General features: G+C 36.6%; 2 protein-coding genes across 2 annotated transcripts; both read right to left on the bottom strand.

Annotated features, from left to right (window-relative positions):
• Positions 1-291: 291 nt before the first annotated feature.
• On the bottom strand, positions 292-3,083 carry LOC103926700 (putative F-box/LRR-repeat protein At1g56400). The gene is made up of 3 exons (XM_048564036.1): positions 1,705-3,083; positions 955-1,134; positions 292-799 (listed from the first exon to the last, which is right to left on the bottom strand). Exons 1-3 carry the CDS (start codon positions 2,680-2,682, stop codon positions 629-631), a joined length of 1,329 nt encoding a protein of 442 aa, XP_048419993.1. The 5' UTR covers positions 2,683-3,083; the 3' UTR covers positions 292-628.
• An 8,107-nt stretch (positions 3,084-11,190) lies between these two features.
• LOC103926733 (putative F-box/LRR-repeat protein At1g56400) lies at positions 11,191-13,924 on the bottom strand. The gene is made up of 3 exons (XM_048564035.1): positions 12,546-13,924; positions 11,796-11,975; positions 11,191-11,640 (listed from the first exon to the last, which is right to left on the bottom strand). The coding sequence occupies exons 1-3, from the start codon at positions 13,521-13,523 to the stop codon at positions 11,470-11,472; spliced, it is 1,329 nt and encodes a 442-aa protein (XP_048419992.1). The 5' UTR covers positions 13,524-13,924; the 3' UTR covers positions 11,191-11,469.
• Between the last annotated feature and the right edge of the window lie 1,018 nt (positions 13,925-14,942).

Here is a 14,942-nt window from a genome sequence, read left to right as displayed (position 1 = left end):
TTTTGCAGGGTTGGGTTAAGTTCTCAATGACTAAAGCTAGGTTTGGTAATTACTTTCTGAATTGAGTTGTTTTAAGGTATATAAATGTTGACTGATCGATGTATGATTCAAATTCAATATATGAAATCAAACTTTGAACTCAGACACTCAAGCAATTATTTGTCTCCTCCTTTTATCTAGGACTCAAATCAGTACTAGATCTAATCTACGATTACACTAACGAAGATACGAGAAGAGAACTATTCACATGTATGTATCATTCCTTCTGAATCAAAAGAGCAACTGCACATCTTACAGACTTATACTCGTCTCTGAATTAGACAACTTCCATGATTCTAATTTTGAACTGCACATGAAACTAAAAGTATATCATCGGATGCTTAAAGTCTTTCAGCTAGACTCGACTCAGACTGAACATTCCATCTTCAACTGTATGCATATGAAAGCCAATTGTTTTGCCGGAAGCAAACACATGCAGCAGATTTAATCGGTTACTTACTTACAGAACTGTTATTTCCAGATTTTGTGAGGCTTCTTCGACTTGATGCAAGAACTCTCGAGCCTTGAGTCTGAATTCTTCGGGGTTTCCACCATTAACTTCCTCATCACTTGATGTAACGACAGTAAGCTATTCCACGATCCGGCCATGTGTGAGAAGATAGCTGAGCAGGTCAAGTTCATGTTGTGACCCCATATAATCTTTTACTTCAACCATTCTCAGTGTTCGGGTTATGCACTCGTAAACTTCTACAGTTCCCTTCCACATCTCTTGAGGCTTCAGTACAGGAGTAACGTAATACTGACCAAGAGATGTCGCAAAAATAGTATTAAACATTAATTAATTAGATATCATATGCCATAACGTACCAAGAGAGATCACAAAAACAGTATTAACATTAATTAATCAATTATCAAATCCCATAAATATGATACAGCATGGTTAACTATGAGTACCTCATAAATTTCCTCAGGGCATCGTTTGATTGTAAGAGTCTCCAGATGAGGACAACAATTCAAGAAAAACTTGATGCCGAGTTGTTCATGGTGATGCATTGTCGTTTTCAGTGTCAAATCTGTCACTGTCAAATGAGGACTCGGAATAATTGGTTCCTGTTCCGTATGATTGATTATAGCCTGCAAACAAATAACACATAAATCTTAAATAACAAGGTTTGAAAGAGGTAGAACGCACCAACTAACGTGACGGTTCATATAAGAGGGTATTGTATAGTTTCCAACTCAGTTAATAGGGAATTCTTTAAATGTGGTTAATATTTACAGCGAAGTAGGTTGATAACAATCTTACATAGAAGCACCAAACTTGATTTGGGAAACGCTTAAGTAAATCCCAGCTGATTTCAGTAGAGTTTGAGTACTGGTTGGAGCTAAGTTCTCAGTCCTGTTTTACTAAATTTAAATTTGGGGCTTTTAGGAGATGTTCTGAGTCATGGTTTAAGCAAGGAATGGTGTTATCCTCGAGACATTCTTACTTCGCAGATCGCCTCATTTGTCATCTATAAAAAGGTTGTTTTGCTCAAATTCTCGGACACAAATCCAACTATATTCCTTAATCCTGTGATCATGCATGTAGCCCTATAATGTTATGAATCCGTAAGTTTTGTCAGTGCCTCTCAAGTTCAACAATATCTAATCCAACCACATTACTAGTGCAAACAATGAAACGTTGAAGAGAGAAATGTGTACCCGAAGAATGTAAGAGCAGACTGTCAACTTCCTTGAAGGGGGAAGTATATCGAGAATGGAATTGGGACTAGCAAAGCTATGAAAATCTATCACAAGGCTACGAGGAAGTATATCTAGAATAGAATTGGGACTAGCAGAGCCATGAAAATCTATCACAGGGCTCAAGTCGAGGTCCAACTCTTCAAAGAAATTGAATTCGCTACCCTCGCCTGTAGTCAATGCCGGCACATCCCCACCAACAAACTTCAAATAATTCAACTTTGGTGCTTCAAGATAAAAGGAATGCGGGTAATGAATGCTGCACCTATCAACCACCAAAGTTTTTAGCTTTAAGTCATTTCCACGAACGTCAAGGGAGTTCATCCCCCAACATTTCTTCAGACTCAGACTCTCAAGCAATCTACTTTGTGCTAACAGAGTTTCTTGAAGGGAAACTGGCAGAGCAATCCAACCCAATGAAATGTGCTTCAGCAGATGAAAATTCCCAACCAAATCCGCATCAAAATTGCAAGAAAACAGAGCTAGGGACTCAAGAACTCGGTGATTATACACATCCAAAGGCAAATCAAAATAGGACTCGTGGTAATCATACCCGAGTTCATCCCATGCGGGGTCAGAAAAATCGAGCGCCAACTGTTTGACAACATGCTTCACACAAAATTGAATGCAATCCAGCACGAATTGTTGGAAATTTTCAGTTTCAGAAAATGTGAGAGCAACCTTACCCACAGGCGTTTTTGGGCTGTTGTCAATCCAATGGCGCACAAAATCAATGAAAGTTAGTCTCTGAATCGCTCTGTCCGCCGGTGCTGCGTCAGTATTCACAAAGAAACGCTCGTTGAACTCGACGATTTGGGTCGAACGCCCAAGGCGACGCCATAGCTTGGAGAGAATGGAGTTTCTTGCGGCTTCTTTGAAGGGCAAGTTGGCGATGATGATCAGAAGGAGAGGTTCGGGTAACTGTGAGAACTTGTCCATGTTGTTAACTACTAAGTTGGCGGAGATACTTGCATTATATGAAAGAAGTGGCAGGAGTGATCGACGAAGAAGAAGGTGGATGTGAAGAGAAGAAGAGATTTCTTGTGGCACAATTTTGGTGGTTGGCGAAATGCTAAGTGCGTCTCTTCGGTTTTCTTTTATTTGCGTATACGAGGGAAGTGGCAGTTATAAGCACCGGGCGATATTCACTTGTTGTGGCCCTCTGGGTGTAAAAATGTAATAACAATATCGTTTTTTGTTTTCAGTTGTCACCCATAACTACTATTCAAAAACATGAAAACTAAAAGTTATATTTTTGAAAACGAAATGGTTATCAAACAATTCATACATTTTACACCTTTCAAACTTATAATATGATTCAAAACAAGCTGCGAAGTTTTAATTTTCTCAATTTGTACATTTTTAAAATCATCTCAATTTATGTTTATGTTTTTAGTCTGTTGACCATCTTGTTCTTCCCTAATTTGAAGATGGTGACTCTAGGACCCATTTATACGCTAACATACAAGACACACGTACTCATCATGGAGATTCGGCTTCTCATACATCGATGCTTTGTGTCCCTAAACAGCAATCAATTTCACAGTTTTGGTCCAAAATTTGCTAGTATGGCTATCATACGTAAATAGACGAAAAACTTATGGTCAAAACTAGCACAACTGAAACAAAAATGACTAAAGTGAAACATGAATTAAACTACATAGACCAGAAATAACTAAATTTGCTAGTATGGCTATCATACGTAAATAGACGAAAAACTTATGGTCAAAACTAGCACAACTGAAACAAAAATGACTAAAGTGAAACATGAATTAAACTACATAGACCAGAAATAACTAAATTTGACCTTTTTGTGTGTGTACAACTACATAGTAGAACAACAAAAAGATAGACGAAATATAAAGAAGAGAGAGATAACAAACGCAAAATATAAGATTAACTTGTATACTTTTCGACTTTAAATATTAAAGATAAATAAGGCTTGTTCGACATTGAATATTTTGTTCTATCCTCAACGGGGGATTGCTCCTTAGTTGGATCAGATGCCTCCAATGGTTTTGTGAGGGACGGTGTTGAGTGGCATACTGCATGATCACCAATTTGATAGTCAACTTATGATTGTTTCCTACTCCCAAGTTCTTCAAAAGATGGTATATTTGCTACTCCCAATATGAAGTATTTTTGACGTGCGAGCTAGCCTGGTTACTTCTCCACCATGCTTTGTGGCTGAAACGTATCTGTTTTAAAACTTTTCTATGTTTTTGGAGGTCAGCTGAGATATGGCTCTGTGACTGATCATGTCAAAGGTGCAAGAATAGGGTTCAAAGCATGGGAAGAGATTGAGGGAGGGTGTTCTTCCGTATGAATTCGTTCTGCGATCTCTGAGGTGTCCGTTTAATTGACTCGGTAAATGTTTTTGTGATTTGCCTTTTTCTGGTTTCATCTCAGCAAGCTCCGTCATATTTGTTGAATTAATTTTCAAGCCTTATACGTGAATAACATAACAAGGTGACGTAAAGCGAGTGTGACCATTTGACGTCATCACACGAGAACAACCTACTTTGATATCATAAAGAAGTTGGGATTCCACTATAACTTCAATTGATTATACGAGGAGTAGCCCAACCTCAGAAACTTCACAATTCTCAACATTCTCATCAATGTGAGATTTTTCTCAACATGTTTTCCTATGTTTTCTGTTTCTTTCTGTAAGAGCTACATCTAAAACAGAGAAGGCTGTTGAGAAGGTTAGGAAGTATGAAAGCAAAACCTTGAGAACTCATTCTGCAAAGTTGCTGATCAAGATTCTGGTCAGCCATATTTATACTAGATTTAAGATTCAACTCTTTTTTGTAATCCTTGTATCAGTTTCCTCATCTCTACTAATTAATAAAAAAACTCACCAAAATCTTATGAAATTACCAGTTTAACCCTCTAATGAAAACAGAACAAGAATAAGAAATATGGGGCAGAAATGTAATTTCAGACAACCAAATTTTGGTTTTTTTAATTTTTTCAAAACCTTACATATATGTAATCCTAACATATCTCTAATTAAAAAAATAAAAAAAAACTTCCCACTCCCACATTCTCTATGACCCTCTTCCTCTCTCCTTCTATTTCAAAAACAAAAATGAAAAATTTTCTCACACACTTTGTGTGTGCCCATTTGCTAGTTACAAATTACAACACATTTTGGTAATGAAAGTAACTGGTGGGATGTTTTCGAGTCTTGATTGTTGAAGTTTTGCCTTGATCTAGTAGACTTGTAAACTGATCGTTTTAAATTGGATGAGGCTTAATCCAAATTCAAATTCATTTATAATCAGATTCCGAAAGAATCAGAAAATATAAAAAAAAAATAAAAAAAATTGTGTGTAAGTGTATGTTGAAAGCATAAAAAGCTATAATACCCTTTTCTTTCGTCAGAAAAAAAAAGTTATTTAAACTACATATTAATAATATCCTCGTTGCCAATAAAAAAAGAGTAAAAATACTATTTAATTTTATATCACAATAAAAAAGTTAAAGCTAGTAACGTAATTTTCCAAAATAAAACTTTACTGTTTTTTCTTTAAACCTCATATACAGGTGATTTTAACATCTCTAATTTAAATATATAAAAAAATAAAAATAAAAAAGAAACCGCTCTCCTCACCATCGCCACTCTGTCTCACTCTCTTTCTCTCTACTCCAATAAAAAAACAAAATTAAAACTTTTATACACACTTTGTGTGTGGGCATATATTAGTATTTATAATAGAAATTTGCATACCATGTGATATTTTAGAGGGGAGGAAGGGCTTTAGTTTTGGACTCTGTTATTTTGATAGCTTGGTGAGTGGTCATGTATTTCTTGTAGTGCCATTCTTATGATCACTTACTCTTTGAATTTGACGTCAAAGATTAAGAATAAATATTAAATTTATATCTATTTATTCTCCAGTCTATGACCACAAGTTGACTAGAAGAAAATTTTGGTACTAATTTGCCACTCTGTGTAGTTGTTTTCGAACATGAGTACAATATCTCCAAAATAGAATCAAGATTGAAGATGGTGAAATAACTTTTTTTTATTTGACGATGTATTTACACAATAAAGGGTGGAGAAATAAATTAGTTGCAAACTCATTATTCCCGATATTAAAATTTAAGATCCCTCACTTATAAATAAAAATAAATACACCGTAATATTAAATGGCAAATGAAGTACTCGATCGAAAAGAAAAGGTATTTCCTGTTCTTTCTTCAGACTTGTTTCTTATCCGGCGCAGATTGTTCCTATTAGAAGAAAATATATCACATGTTGCTAGTTAGCCAATAAATCTGGAATAAATTATGGATGATAAAGCTTGATTTATGGTATGGTGGAGAATATTAACTCTTAATCATATAATATAATTGCAAGAATTTTTGTGCCTTAGTCCAGCATGAATCTTTTCCTGGATTCTTCATGCTTCCAGGAATGCGGTATGAATTTATAAAAGAGCAAGCAGTAAAACATTTTAATTAGTTCTAATATCCTTCATAGGCTACAGAGCTAGTCCCAGATCTTAAGCTATAAATACTTTGTAGCATGTTCATCGTACAAGATTTTATGTAACAAGTAGGGCAACGAAAAATGTTGCTTTTACGATCCAGTTTTGTGTTCCACATTTCAAATATTTATTCAATCGAAAGTCATATCGCAGCATCAGTACCTTAAACTAGAGCTGGTAGATCAGATGAAGCCTTTATTGTTCCGATTGAAGCTTTCCTTTCGAAACAATTCGATGAAATATCACTGAAACGATAAAAGATATACACCAGTCTAGCTCAATGAAACTGACAAGAAACAGAAAAAGCGAGAGGGAGAGATTTGCAGGCATGAATTACCTTTATCACCAGCCTGCCACTGATTTAAAAGCATGTCACCCTTGAGTCTAACAAATAAATGTTGGTCCTGCCATTTAGGTGAATCTCCACTCTTGTCCTGTCGTATCCCGCATCGCGATGAAGAGCCTTTGTATTTCAACTATTGCTGGAAAATGGGCCTGTATCATTCACACAGACATATATTAATCTTGATTTAACTACCTAGCTGATTTAATTAGCAAGAGATAGATGGTCAAGGACTGGTACTAGAAATCAAATACTGTACAAAATTTGAGCAATTTGACTCACCTCTACCGCTTTCATTGGTATGATAAGACATGCGTTATTACGATGATATTACTTCGGGTTAGACATGCGTTATTACGATGATATTACTTCGGGTTATTGTCTTCTCAAACAAAAGAATAACCCTTGAGCTTGATCTTGGATTAGGTCAAGAACTCACAGATTCAAAGATAAAAAGATCATTATAAATATAAAATATAGCTAGGGTGCTGCCCTGCTATTATGGACACTAACTGACACGCTCTCTAATACATGTGTGGTCTACGTACAATGGTAGGGTCTACCTATTCGAGCGAACAAGCATGTTAGTTTTTTCTGTGTCTGAATAATTTATTGTAAAATGTAATGACTTGTTGCGTGAACTGATCACAAATTCATGCATTCATTCAACATCTACGACATATATGACACAAAATATGAGTGGATACTTTCCCAGTATGTTCGGGAGCTGCTGCTACTCATTGCTCCTCGTCTTAGAAAAATCCGTTCGAGGCATTTCACTGCTTACTTTCTCACCACCAGCTGCAGGTGCTGCACTAGTTGATTCAGCAACTGAATCATTAGGTATCGCATATTGTGAAGGCGCTACAGGATCTATTCGATTGCTTGCACTGGAAGCTGAAAAAATAGAGGACTTACTCATTCAATTGTTTGGTTCATTGGTTGTTTGTACGCAGAAAACCATAAACGCTTAACTTCACACCACTTATCACTTCAGCTGACTGAATGATAACTCTTTCATATGCTATTAAGCATTCCGAGCACCCTACCCCTTCGACATCAAGTTCTGCATACAAGTGTTGGTTATTTTAATTATATTTTATTTTAAAGATTCAAAACTTATTATTATTATTATTTTATTTATTTTTAATGTTTAAGAGTTGTGTTTTATTTGAAGAGTCATAATCCTTTTCTGAAATGGTATAAGAAGTTATTTAAATAAGAAACCTCAGGCAGAAAATAGTATACGCTAAAAAACTTTTCTGTCTCCCTCAGCTTTCACATCTCTACTTTATAATTCTTGGACAATCGATACGCTAAAAAACTTTTCTGTCTCCCTCAGCTCTCATATCTCTACTTTATAATTCTTGGGCAATCGATCACTACTTGGCAATTCTGTATGTCGTTAGCGTGCATAATGGATCAGACATCCTATGATGGGAGTTGTAGGCACCGCCATAACCTGCACGTAGGGAGGCGCCTACGGCTTTAGACCAGTGACATCGTGCCTCTCTTTAGTTCACAGGCTAGATATTCTTATTCCTAATTTAATTTTCATAAGTCTAATAGTGATTATACATTTGGGGTGCGTTTATTGTACCGGACTATCTCAAACTGGACTAGCTTCAGAGACTAAGCTAGACCGACTTGGCTTAGACTAAATAGGATAAAAATAGTGAAGTGTTTAGTGTAGTGCCGGACTAAGTGTCGGACTAAAATATTGACCCAATTTTTTTTTGTTAATAAGAGAACATTAAGAAAGAAATGCAACGCCACATTGAGCCAAATTCATCGTTTGCAATTTTTAGGATTGCAATCGATATGATATCAAAAGGTCTAGAACTCCAGAATTAAACCCAAAATAAACAAAATTAAACCGAAACAAACAAAATTAAAACCAAAAAAAAAAATTAAAGAAATTTAACATCAAAACTAAACCCAGAACTGGAAATGATGATGGGCAGTGTAAAACACTAGAAAATGGAGATGAGCAAAGCATGCCGGTTATGACAAAGACCACACACTGTATATTCCTTCAAGAAAGAGACTTTGAGGCCCTAACAAAATTAACCCAGAACTCAAAATCAAACCAAAAAAAAAAAAAAAGGAAATGAAAGAAATTAACATCAAAATTAAATCCAGAGCTCCACACTGCAACGCCAAATCCATACAAGTTTTCCTACCAACCAAACAAAATTAACCCAGAACTCCAGAAGGTCCAAGAATGCTAGAGTGTGCGATTGCAGCGCTATTCCTTTTGGTTCGTCGACGATCTCTTCTTCTTCGAGCTCGTCGTCGTCCTCCCTCGATGACACCGAATCTTGGTCGCACAAAAGATGAAGGTGGATCACCACCGACACCCTGGCCATGGTGACAGCTCCACAGAAGAAGGCGGAGCGTGGAGGGATTGGGGGAGGGGGGGGGTGTTTAGCAAGCGTAAGTGGGGATTGGATGTCGGCCTGGTTTCCTTCTTCTAGTCCTTGCTAATACCAAGCAAAAGCGTGGGATTAGGCTGAGAGCTTTAGCGAAGTGCGCAGGGACTCGTAGTCGATTTTAGTCCCACAACCGACCAAACGTAGGATTATAGTCCTACTTAAGGTAGTCCAAGCCAATCCCTCCTAAGGAGGTGTAACAAACGTGCTCTTGATTTGTTATATTTGATCATATAAATAGTTGGTATATTTTTGCAATATATTTCACAATCTAAAGCCGTAGAAGTGTGATAATATAATAGCAAATTTTACAATCTGTTTTTACAATGCCTTGAAAGCCCCAAGACTTGTAGTTTTCCTGTGTTGAGAGTGGGATTTTAGGGTCCTGTCGTTGAATTTTTAGGGAAGGCTAACCTTGCCCTTCGTTGATTGCATCTTTGATTCTCTGCATTTTTTTAATTTTTTTTAATTTTTTTTTCGGTACCAAAGCATACTGCTTATCTGTCATTTACTCTCTAGGATTGATCCTATAGTATAAGTAGAATTAATTCTTAAACACTAATCGTCATTTAATCACAAATCAAATTAGTTTGTGTATTGATATCTTAATTGAGTTTTCTAGTTAACTGTTTACTATTTCGTAATTGCATATTGATATATTACTTGATCTTAGGTGCTTTAATCAAATTTGTTTGTAATTATCACTATTAATTGATCTAAGGATATTATACAATAGTATAGTTTATTCTATATGTGTTGAAAACTTTTGAGTTACAAACTTATTTTAATTTCTACAGTGTTGTAGCAATCTTATGTCTCTCTCACTTATTATTAGTCAATATTACATAACAAATTGCAAGTCTAGAAGAAGCCAATAGTGTTAAGCTTGAAAATTTTAGTGACCATAATTTCCATAGGTGGCAAAAACAAGTGAAATATTGGTTAACAGTCTTAGGACTTGTATCCGCACTTGAAGAAACTCAATCAAACAAAGATTCCTCTTCTAAAGAGTTATCTTCTAAACTAACCCCTAAACTAATAGAATACCATTGTCACAACATAATCTTAAGTGCCCTTTATGATCACCTCTATGATGTGTATCATGCTACTACATCCACCATCAAAGAACTTTGGGAAACTTTAGAAGTGGAATATGGAATTATAGATGCTGGGATGGATAGGTTCACGGTCAGAAACTTTAATGATTATAAGATGGTTAATAATAAGTCTGTGGGGGAATAAATACATGAGTATCAAGAGCTATTAAGAGGTGCTGAAAAGAAAGGAACGAAGTTCAGTGAGGACTTTAAAGTCTCCTGCCTTATTGATAAACTGCCTCAATAATCTTGGAATGACTTTGCTAGAACATTAAGGCATAAACAAGGAGACCTTACTTTGGTTCACGTCATAAATTCAATTAGGATCGAAGAGAAACATAGGTCAAGCCAAAAGAAGGAAACCGAAAAGCAAACAACTGTGAACTTAGTTGAGAATGACACCAACAAAAATGGAAAAAACAAAAACAAGTTCACCATAAGTAATAAGAATTTCAAACCTAGAAGAACAAATTTTAAGTTCAAATCACCCAACCAAAATAAGAACTTCCAGAAGACTAAGGAGCAAGGGAGAGAGAAGGGGGTTTGCTTTGTTTGCGGAAGAACCAATCATAAGGCTAAGGATTGTTTCTACAAGAAGATTGTGGAAAACAAGTCTAAGTCAAATCATAATGGTCCAAAAGCCCAAGTGAATATGCTGATGGAGCAACAATATTCTCAAACACATTTTAAGTATGATTCCTTCTAGGACTTCGTTGTTGAAAGTAGGTTTTGCAGGGTTGGGTTAAGTTCTCAATGACTAAAGCTAGGTTTGGTAATTACTTTCTGAATTGAGTTGTTTTAAGGTATATAAATGTTGACTGATCGATGTATGATTCAAATTCAATATATGAAATCAAACTTTGAACTCAGACACTCAAGCAATTATTTGTCTCCTCCTTTTATCTAGGACTCAAATCAGTACTAGATCTAATCTACGATTACACTAACGAAGATACGAGAAGAGAACTATTCACATGTATGTATCATTCCTTCTGAATCAAAAGAGCAACTGCACATCTTACAGACTTATACTCGTCTCTGAATTAGACAACTTCCATGATTCTAATTTTGAACTGCACATGAAACTAAAAGTATATCATCGGATGCTTAAAGTCTTTCAGCTAGACTCGACTCAGACTGAACATTCCATCTTCAACTGTATGCATATGAAAGCCAATTGTTTTGCCGGAAGCAAACACATGCAGCAGATTTAATCGGTTACTTACTTACAGAACTGTTATTTCCAGATTTTGTGAGGCTTCTTCGACTTGATGCAAGAACTCTCGAGCCTTGAGTCTGAATTCTTCGGGGTTTCCACCATTAACTTCCTCATCACTTGATGTAACGACAGTAAGCTATTCCACGATCCGGCCATGTGTGAGAAGATAGCTGAGCAGGTCAAGTTCATGTTGTGACCCCATATAATCTTTTACTTCAACCATTCTCAGTGTTCGGGTTATGCACTCGTAAACTTCTACAGTTCCCTTCCACATCTCTTGAGGCTTCAGTACAGGAGTAACGTAATACTGACCAAGAGATGTCGCAAAAATAGTATTAAACATTAATTAATTAGATATCATATGCCATAACGTACCAAGAGAGATCACAAAAACAGTATTAACATTAATTAATCAATTATCAAATCCCATAAATATGATACAGCATGGTTAACTATGAGTACCTCATAAATTTCCTCAGGGCATCGTTTGATTGTAAGAGTCTCCAGATGAGGACAACAATTCAAGAAAAACTTGATGCCGAGTTGTTCATGGTGATGCATTGTCGTTTTCAGTGTCAAATCTGTCACTGTCAAATGAGGACTCGGAATAATTGGTTCCTGTTCCGTATGATTGATTATAGCCTGCAAACAAATAACACATAAATCTTAAATAACAAGGTTTGAAAGAGGTAGAACGCACCAACTAACGTGACGGTTCATATAAGAGGGTATTGTATAGTTTCCAACTCAGTTAATAGGGAATTCTTTAAATGTGGTTAATATTTACAGCGAAGTAGGTTGATAACAATCTTACATAGAAGCACCAAACTTGATTTGGGAAACGCTTAAGTAAATCCCAGCTGATTTCAGTAGAGTTTGAGTACTGGTTGGAGCTAAGTTCTCAGTCCTGTTTTACTAAATTTAAATTTGGGGCTTTTAGGAGATGTTCTGAGTCATGGTTTAAGCAAGGAATGGTGTTATCCTCGAGACATTCTTACTTCGCAGATCGCCTCATTTGTCATCTATAAAAAGGTTGTTTTGCTCAAATTCTCGGACACAAATCCAACTATATTCCTTAATCCTGTGATCATGCATGTAGCCCTATAATGTTATGAATCCGTAAGTTTTGTCAGTGCCTCTCAAGTTCAACAATATCTAATCCAACCACATTACTAGTGCAAACAATGAAACGTTGAAGAGAGAAATGTGTACCCGAAGAATGTAAGAGCAGACTGTCAACTTCCTTGAAGGGGGAAGTATATCGAGAATGGAATTGGGACTAGCAAAGCTATGAAAATCTATCACAAGGCTACGAGGAAGTATATCTAGAATAGAATTGGGACTAGCAGAGCCATGAAAATCTATCACAGGGCTCAAGTCGAGGTCCAACTCTTCAAAGAAATTGAATTCGCTACCCTCGCCTGTAGTCAATGCCGGCACATCCCCACCAACAAACTTCAAATAATTCAACTTTGGTGCTTCAAGATAAAAGGAATGCGGGTAATGAATGCTGCACCTATCAACCACCAAAGTTTTTAGCTTTAAGTCATTTCCACGAACGTCAAGGGAGTTCATCCCCCAACATTTCTTCAGACTCAGACTCTCAAGCAATCTACTTTGTGCTAACAGAGTTTCTTGAAGGGAAACTGGCAGAGCAATCCAACCCAATGAAATGTGCTTCAGCAGATGAAAATTCCCAACCAAATCCGCATCAAAATTGCAAGAAAACAGAGCTAGGGACTCAAGAACTCGGTGATTATACACATCCAAAGGCAAATCAAAATAGGACTCGTGGTAATCATACCCGAGTTCATCCCATGCGGGGTCAGAAAAATCGAGCGCCAACTGTTTGACAACATGCTTCACACAAAATTGAATGCAATCCAGCACGAATTGTTGGAAATTTTCAGTTTCAGAAAATGTGAGAGCAACCTTACCCACAGGCGTTTTTGGGCTGTTGTCAATCCAATGGCGCACAAAATCAATGAAAGTTAGTCTCTGAATCGCTCTGTCCGCCGGTGCTGCGTCAGTATTCACAAAGAAACGCTCGTTGAACTCGACGATTTGGGTCGAACGCCCAAGGCGACGCCATAGCTTGGAGAGAATGGAGTTTCTTGCGGCTTCTTTGAAGGGCAAGTTGGCGATGATGATCAGAAGGAGAGGTTCGGGTAACTGTGAGAACTTGTCCATGTTGTTAACTACTAAGTTGGCGGAGATACTTGCATTATATGAAAGAAGTGGCAGGAGTGATCGACGAAGAAGAAGGTGGATGTGAAGAGAAGAAGAGATTTCTTGTGGCACAATTTTGGTGGTTGGCGAAATGCTAAGTGCGTCTCTTCGGTTTTCTTTTATTTGCGTATACGAGGGAAGTGGCAGTTATAAGCACCGGGCGATATTCACTTGTTGTGGCCCTCTGGGTGTAAAAATGTAATAACAATATCGTTTTTTGTTTTCAGTTGTCACCCATAACTACTATTCAAAAACATGAAAACTAAAAGTTATATTTTTGAAAACGAAATGGTTATCAAACAATTCATACATTTTACACCTTTCAAACTTATAATATGATTCAAAACAAGCTGCGAAGTTTTAATTTTCTCAATTTGTACATTTTTAAAATCATCTCAATTTATGTTTATGTTTTTAGTCTGTTGACCATCTTGTTCTTCCCTAATTTGAAGATGGTGACTCTAGGACCCATTTATACGCTAACATACAAGACACACGTACTCATCATGGAGATTCGGCTTCTCATACATCGATGCTTTGTGTCCCTAAACAGCAATCAATTTCACAGTTTTGGTCCAAAATTTGCTAGTATGGCTATCATACGTAAATAGACGAAAAACTTATGGTCAAAACTAGCACAACTGAAACAAAAATGACTAAAGTGAAACATGAATTAAACTACATAGACCAGAAATAACTAAATTTGCTAGTATGGCTATCATACGTAAATAGACGAAAAACTTATGGTCAAAACTAGCACAACTGAAACAAAAATGACTAAAGTGAAACATGAATTAAACTACATAGACCAGAAATAACTAAATTTGACCTTTTTGTGTGTGTACAACTACATAGTAGAACAACAAAAAGATAGACGAAATATAAAGAAGAGAGAGATAACAAACGCAAAATATAAGATTAACTTGTATACTTTTCGACTTTAAATATTAAAGATAAATAAGGCTTGTTCGACATTGAATATTTTGTTCTATCCTCAACGGGGGATTGCTCCTTAGTTGGATCAGATGCCTCCAATGGTTTTGTGAGGGACGGTGTTGAGTGGCATACTGCATGATCACCAATTTGATAGTCAACTTATGATTGTTTCCTACTCCCAAGTTCTTCAAAAGATGGTATATTTGCTACTCCCAATATGAAGTATTTTTGACGTGCGAGCTAGCCTGGTTACTTCTCCACCATGCTTTGTGGCTGAAACGTATCTGTTTTAAAACTTTTCTATGTTTTTGGAGGTCAGCTGAGATATGGCTCTGTGACTGATCATGTCAAAGGTGCAAGAATAGGGTTCAAAGCATGGGAAGAGATTGAGGGAGGGTGTTCTTCCGTATGAATTCGTTCTGCGATCTCTGAGGTGTCCGTTTA

Source organism: the organism of the source record quoted next, unplaced genomic scaffold (assembly GCF_019419815.1).
Source record: "Pyrus x bretschneideri cultivar Hongxiangsu unplaced genomic scaffold, Pyrus_bretschneideri_v1 Contig38, whole genome shotgun sequence".
Taxonomy (NCBI): domain Eukaryota; kingdom Viridiplantae; phylum Streptophyta; class Magnoliopsida; order Rosales; family Rosaceae; genus Pyrus; species Pyrus x bretschneideri.
This window is presented reverse-complemented; position numbering and strand designations above follow the sequence as displayed.

What these genes read in the sequence shown, in the direction of transcription:
- LOC103926700 (XM_048564036.1), bottom strand. Translation starts at nt 2,682, where the DNA reads ATGGACAAGTTCTCACAGTTACCCGAACCTCTCCTTCTGATCATCATC. An exon ending in TCTGCTCTTACATTCTTCGG is followed by an intron (nt 1,135 to 1,704) that starts GTACACATTTCT and finishes ATTTGTTTGCAG; the next exon opens with GCTATAATCAATCATACGGA. An exon ending in GCCCTGAGGAAATTTATGAG is followed by an intron (nt 800 to 954) that starts GTACTCATAGTT and finishes TCTCTTGGTCAG; the next exon opens with TATTACGTTACTCCTGTACT.
- LOC103926733 (XM_048564035.1), bottom strand. Translation starts at nt 13,523, where the DNA reads ATGGACAAGTTCTCACAGTTACCCGAACCTCTCCTTCTGATCATCATC. An exon ending in TCTGCTCTTACATTCTTCGG is followed by an intron (nt 11,976 to 12,545) that starts GTACACATTTCT and finishes ATTTGTTTGCAG; the next exon opens with GCTATAATCAATCATACGGA. An exon ending in GCCCTGAGGAAATTTATGAG is followed by an intron (nt 11,641 to 11,795) that starts GTACTCATAGTT and finishes TCTCTTGGTCAG; the next exon opens with TATTACGTTACTCCTGTACT.